The sequence below is a fragment of the Indicator indicator genome, chromosome 24 (genome assembly GCF_027791375.1).
Source record: "Indicator indicator isolate 239-I01 chromosome 24, UM_Iind_1.1, whole genome shotgun sequence".
Lineage (NCBI taxonomy): Eukaryota > Metazoa > Chordata > Aves > Piciformes > Indicatoridae > Indicator > Indicator indicator.
Genome location: NC_072033.1, coordinates 1,576,750 through 1,582,850, shown reverse-complemented (window position 1 = coordinate 1,582,850; position 6,101 = coordinate 1,576,750). Strand labels below are relative to the sequence as shown.

Genomic DNA, 6,101 nt, shown 5'->3' with positions numbered 1-6,101 from the left:
GTGTCCAGGTTTGGGCTGCCCAGTTCAAGAGAGACAGAGACCTGCTGGAGAGAGTCCAAAGGAGGCTAAAAGGATGACTGGGAGACTTGAACATCTCTGCTATGAGGACAGGCTGAGAGCCCTGGGGCCATTTAGTCTGGAGAGAAGACTGAGAAGGGATCTAATTAGTGTCTATAAATACCTGAGGGGTGAGTATCAAGATGAAGGTGCCAGGCTCTGTTTGGTGGTGCCCAGTGATAGGACAAGGAACAATAGATACAAGCTGGGAGACAGAAGGTTCCACTTCAACATGAGGAGAAATTTCTTTCCTGTGAAGGTGCTGGAACCCTGGAGCAGGCTGTCCAGAGAAGTTGTGGAGAGATTTTAAACCCATCTGGATATGTTCCTGTGTAATCTTCCCTAGGTGACCCTGCACTGTCAGGGGGTTGGACTGGATGATCTCCAGAGGTCACTTCCAACCCCGAACATTCCATGCTCGTACAGTACTCCTGGAGTGTGAGGAAAGAGAGAAAGGATCTCTGTGTTTTATCAGGGCCAGAAAGTGTGACCTGAGCAGCTTCATTCACTCAGCAGAGCACTCAGCTTTGTAACTAAATCTGGAGGAGTCATCATAATGGGAAGATGAATGGAAGTGGTGCAGCAAGAGGTTAACCCCCAGTTAACTGGCAGCTGGTAAGAAAGCCAATTACTTGTAAACCTCAGAAAAGCATTGAAGGTCATGAAACAGATATCTTTTCTTAGCACCCGAAGAAAAGATAGGGAAGGTGAAGGTGCAAGACTTGTGCTCTGTGTGGGAGAACTGATAGAGTGGAGAAGAGAAAGGGAGATTCTATCTGGAGAGGTAGGAAATCAATTAGGGTAGTAAGTCCTACAGGCTTCTGCTATGAAAGATCTGGAGGTGCTGGAAGGTGTCCAGAGAAGGGCCATGAGGATGAGCAGAGAGCTGGGGCTGCTCTGCTCTGGAGATAGCCTGAGAGAGTTGGGGTTGTGCAGTCTGGAGAGGAGAAGGCTCCCAGGAGACCTTCTTGTGGCCTTCCAGGATCTGAAGGGACCTCCAAGAAAGCTGGGGAGGGATGTTTTAGGGTGTGAGGGAGTGATAGGACTGGGGGGAATAGCTGGAGGAGGGAAGATTCAGAATAGACCTTAGGAAGAAGTTGTTCCCCATGAGGGTGGTGAGAGACTGGCAGAGGTTGCCCAGGGAGGTGGTGGAAGCCTCATCCCTGGAGGTTTTTGCAGCCAGGCTGGATGTGGCTGTGAGCAACCTGCTGTGGTGTGAGGTGTCCCTGCCCATGGCAGGGGGGTTGGAACTGGATGAGCCTTGAGGTCCCTTCCAACCTTGACAATTCTGTGATTCTATGAAACGAGCTCACAAGTGGGAGAGATCTGGTGGTGTAATAAACTGAAAAAAAAACAAGTGGCAAACAGCCACAGCAAACAGTCTGGTTCAAGGATGTTCCTGTTTGTGACTGGGGGTGGGAAATGAAATCCTGATAACCATGCTCTGGAGGAGAAAAACCTCCTCTGGGGAGCTCAGACTGCAGGGGCTGCAATGCTGTTCTGCATGGTAGTGCAGACACAGCTTGAGCTGTCTTGTCAAAGCAGTAAGCTCTCAAAGAGTCAAGCAAACAAGCACTGATTTGTCTGTGTGTACAAAGTTTATTCACCAAATCATTTCAGCTGTGCTGGAGCCTCTTACCTGCTGCTTCAGCCTGCTTGACTTTTTGCCTTTTCTTACTCTTTTTTTGATACAGTTTTGAAAATGTTTCCTTAGTTGTAAGAAGACAGGAGGAGAAGATGCTCCTCTCCCTACACCCAATGAACTGCAGACCTCTCCCAGGAGCCATCAGCTGTCAGCTCCATCCTGCAGCCAGCCACGTTGGAGCGGTGCCTGCCCTCGCTGGCTTTGTGGCCACCTCAGGAACATGCACACAGCAGCTCCAAGGCACCACAGCCACCTGCAGCCCTACCACCTTCCCATCCTCTCCCAGCCAGCACGGGCAAAGCCATGCCCACCCCGTGTCCAGCCAAATGCAGTGTACCTGGTGCCACGGGAGGAGCCTCACCTGCGGCACCCACAGTGCCCAGCCGATGGGATCAACACAAGCAGCCCTGAGTCCCCGGGGGCCGCAGGGTTCGTGAGGCCAGGCACACGGCAGGGGGAAGCAAGCTCAGGAGCCAAGGGGCTGCCAGCTCCTGCGCCTGCAGCCTGGCTTCGGTTTCTTGGCAACACATCACTTGTAGAATGCAATCCTGCCTTCGGCTGCCAGCCTCTGGATGATGCTGAACTCGGCGTCGGCGTCGTGGACCCTGGTCCTGCGGAAGCCTCCAGCCCAGCGGTTTCTCTCCCAGTAGTGGTGCCAGTTCCCTTCGCCGTCCGCGCCGAAGCCGAACACAGAGACCTGCGCACAGGCCGGCAGGAGCTGTCCCTGCGCCCAGCCCCGGCGCCCGCAGGCGACAGTGCCAAGCCCTGTGGCCAGTGCCAAGCCCTGCGGCCAGGCTCACCTGCTGGCAGGTGTGCAGGGCGAAGAGCAGCGCCGTGAAGCCGGTGGAAGGGTAGCGCCCGCGGCGCTGCATCCAGCTGTCCTGGACGTACTTGAGGAAGGCTGGGCTCAGGATCAGCACCTGAGCGGGGAGCGCAGGAGCCATCAGAACAGCCGGCCCCCGGCCACCAGCGCAGATACCTGCCCTCCTGTTTGCCATCTCTGTGCCCACATCCCTCTGAAAAAACAGCCCAGAGAAGCCCTTGAGGAGCTGGAGCCTGCTGAGCCCTTACCTTGTTCCTGTCGGCTCTGATGAACTGCTTCACTCTGGTGTATGTGCTGCAAGAGCCAGAGGACAGCAGTGAGTGTGGGGCACCCCCACTGCTGGGGCCTCTCCTTTGCAAACAGCCAGCCTGCAGAGGGTGACTGTGTCCATGGCACCTCGCCTCATGGCATCTGGCCTCATGGCACCTGCCAGCTGCTTGGACTGGCCCAGCAGCAGCCCCTGCTCTGGCTCTGGGAGGAGACACACACAGCCCATGGCCTCACACTGGGCACAGCCACCATGCCCCCTGTGGAAGTTAAGGGACTGCCCAAGCCCTCAGGGGATGTGTCAGCACCCACTCCCACAAACGGTGGTGCAGAGAGCTGCCAAGACCCTCACTGAGAGGGTCTCATCCCACAAGGACTGTGATGGCAGGGCCCCAGCAAGCCATCAGGGTCCCCAGGACCACCCCACACCTTCCCTAGAGTCTCCAGCACAAGAGGTGCTGGCATGCTGATGACACCAAGCTGTGTGGTGCAGCAGACAGGCTGGGGGGAAGGGATCCATCCAGAGGGAGCTGGACAGGCTGCAGAGCTGGGCACAAGCCAACCTCAAGAGGTTCAACAAGACCAAGTGCAAGGTCCTGCAGCTGGGTCGAGGCAATCCCAGGCACTGATACAGGCTGGGCAGGGACTGGGTGGAGAGCAGCTCTAAAGAAAAGGCCTTGGGGATGCTGGGGGAGGAGAAGCTCAGCAGGAGCCAGCAGTGAGCACTTGCAGCCCAGAGAGCCAAGCAGAGCCTGGGCTGCAGCAGGAGAAGTGTGGCCAGCAGGGCCAGGGAGGGGATTCTCCCCCTCTGCTCCACTCTGCTCAGACCACACCTGGAGCTCTGTGTCCAGTTCTGGAGCCTCTGTTCCAGGAAGGATCTGGAGGTGCTGGAAGGTGTCCAGAGAAGGGCCATGAGGATGAGCAGAGGGCTGGAGCTGCTCTGCTCTGGAGACAGCCTGAGAGAGTTGGGGTTGTGCAGTCTGGAGAGGAGAAGGCTCCCAGGAGACCTTCTTGTGGCCTTCTAGGATCTGCAGGGGACTCCAAGAAAGCTGGGGAGGGACTTTTGAGGGTGTGAGGGAGTGATAGGACTGGGGGGAATGGAGCAAACCTAGAAATGGGGAGATTTAGATTGAGTGTTAGGAAGAAGTTCTTCCCTATGAGGGTGGTGAGAGACTGGCAGAGGTTGCCCAGGGAGGTGATGGAAGCCTCATCCCTGGAGATTTTTAATGGCAGGCTGGATGTGGCTGTGAGCAACCTGCTCTGGTGTGAGGTATGATTCTATGTCTGTGAAGCCAACACACCGTGTGAGCTCTCCTGTGGAAAAGGCACTGGCCACCCACTGCAGGTCCAGGGGCTTGAAGGGCACCAGAACAAGGTGGACACCAGGTGGGACATCCACTGCGCTTTCTGGGTACAGGAAGCGGTGAGTTGTTCTCCTGCCAACATCCAGCTCAAAGCCAGCAGTCTTTGCTCTGTTCATCCTAGGGCACAGTGGGAAGGCACATCCTGAAAGGAAGGTTCATGCTGTGCCAGCTCCAGGCTGCCAGGCAGGGACACCAGGTCACCCAGCCTGAGCACAGAGGGGATGTGAGTGACACAGAGCCCCACAGAGGGTGCCCCAGGGTTGGGGGTGGCTGCAGGGAGCAGGGCCAGCAGCCATTAACCCCACCACAGCAGGACTTATGTCCATGGATTTCACAGGATGTCCAGGAGCTGGAGCATTCTGGGGACACAGGGAGGCAGGCAGGGGGCCAAGGCCCTTCAGGTCACCTACCTCAGCACACAGTCATGAGCATCAATCTGCAGCCCATGGCCAGAGCCTCTGAGCCACCCAGAGTTCCCCACAACTGCACAAGTCCTGCAGCAGGACAGGTCCCACACACCACTGGCTGGGGACTGGAGGACACTGAAGAGCTGCTGAATTATGTCCTGGAGCTGGATGCCACTTGGGGAACGCTGCAGGGTCTGAGGGAGCAAAGATAGTGAAAGCATCAAGTCCCCACCAGTACTCCCAAAGAGGACAGCATCCCACTCCTCCCAGCAGAGCCCAGGGAAAGGCACCAAAAAACCTGATGGGATATTGGGACAAAGGTGCAGGACAGCCTGGAGGTTAGGGGGTAGTGATCCCCCACCCCCCCCGTGCTGGGCACTGGTGAGACTACTCCTTGAGTACTGTGTCCAGTGTTGGGCACAATCCAAGAGAGATGTGGAGCTGCTGGAGCCAGGGCAGAGGAGGGCAAGGAAGCTGTGAAGGGCCTGGAGAACAAAGCTGATGATGAGCAACTGAAGGAGCTGGGGATGGTTAGTGTGAAGAGGAGGAGGCTGAGGGGAGACCTCATCACTTTCTACAGCTACCTGAGAGGTTGTGGAGAAGTTGGTGCTGGTCTCTTCTCACAGGTCATTAGTGATAGAACAAGAGGGAATGGCCTCAAGCTGCAGCAGGGGAGGTTTAGGCTGGACAGTAGGAGAAGTTATTTTCCAGCAGGAGTGGTCAGACACTGGCACAGGCTGCCCAGGGAGGTGCTGGAGTCACCAACCTTGGCTGTGTTTCAAGGTGGTTTGGATGTGGTGCTTAGGGCTATGGTTCAGGGGTGACCCTTGCAGAGCAGGGTCAGGGGTTGCACTTGGTGATCCCAGGGGTCCTCTCCAACCTGAGTGATTCTGTGATTCTGCCTGACCTGACCTTGGCCCTTCCCCACCAGGAACAGATTAGGGGAGCCTGAGAAGAGCTGCGAGCTGCCTCCCACCCCCTCACTCACCAGCCACCACTGCAGCACGTCTGAGGAGAGCTGGGGGGCAGTGCCGGTCAGCAGAGGCCCCACGGCCGCCTCGTAGCGAGCGCTGAACCACTCGGAGCTGTTGGTCCTGGTGCCGCAGGGATCGGGGGGGAAGGAGGGAGCCCAAGGGAGGGGTCCGACGCTCTCCGTAGGGGCTCGGAAACATTGCCACAGGGCCAGCACGAGGCACAGCGCCAGCGCCATCTGCATGAACCTCTGGCACGGCATCCCTCACGCCACTGCGGGGAGATGTCACAGGGACCAGGAGCAACGGCACCGTAGGAATCCTTCCCAGCCCCTGTCCCAGGACACCCCTTGGCTGCTCACCAAGCTTGCAGGGATCTGAAACAGCCTGGCATAGGTTTCATTTTCACACCATTCACTGGCATTATTGCTGTGCCATTCACTGGCATTATTGCTGTGCCCTGCTCCTGGCACTGCTGCAGCTGCACAGGATCAGGCAGGACCAGCTGGCAGCACTCCCTGTGCCAGAAGCTCTGCACAGCTTCTTGCTGTGCAGCTCTGAAACACT

At 57.1% G+C, this 6,101-nt stretch overlaps 1 protein-coding gene across 1 annotated transcript; it reads right to left on the bottom strand.

The window, feature by feature from the left end:
• Window positions 1–2,231: 2,231 nt before the first annotated feature.
• On the bottom strand, window positions 2,232–5,797 carry LOC128975217 (CMP-N-acetylneuraminate-beta-galactosamide-alpha-2,3-sialyltransferase 2-like). The gene is made up of 6 exons (XM_054392026.1): window positions 5,552–5,797; window positions 4,567–4,757; window positions 4,094–4,273; window positions 2,774–2,819; window positions 2,503–2,622; window positions 2,232–2,399 (listed from the first exon to the last, which is right to left on the bottom strand). Exons 1-6 carry the CDS (start codon window positions 5,795–5,797, stop codon window positions 2,232–2,234), a joined length of 951 nt encoding a protein of 316 aa, XP_054248001.1.
• Window positions 5,798–6,101: the final 304 nt, after the last annotated feature.

Bases quoted from the DNA above. Each gene is read 5' to 3' on its own strand.
- LOC128975217 (XM_054392026.1), bottom strand. From the start codon at position 5,797: ATGCCGTGCCAGAGGTTCATGCAGATGGCGCTGGCGCTGTGCCTCGTG. The intron at 4,758-5,551 runs GTGAGTGAGGGG...TTGCTCCCTCAG, and splicing joins ACGTGCTGCAGTGGTGGCTG to ACCCTGCAGCGTTCCCCAAG. The intron at 4,274-4,566 runs GTAGGTGACCTG...ACTGTGCCCTAG, and splicing joins GCTCATGACTGTGTGCTGAG to GATGAACAGAGCAAAGACTG.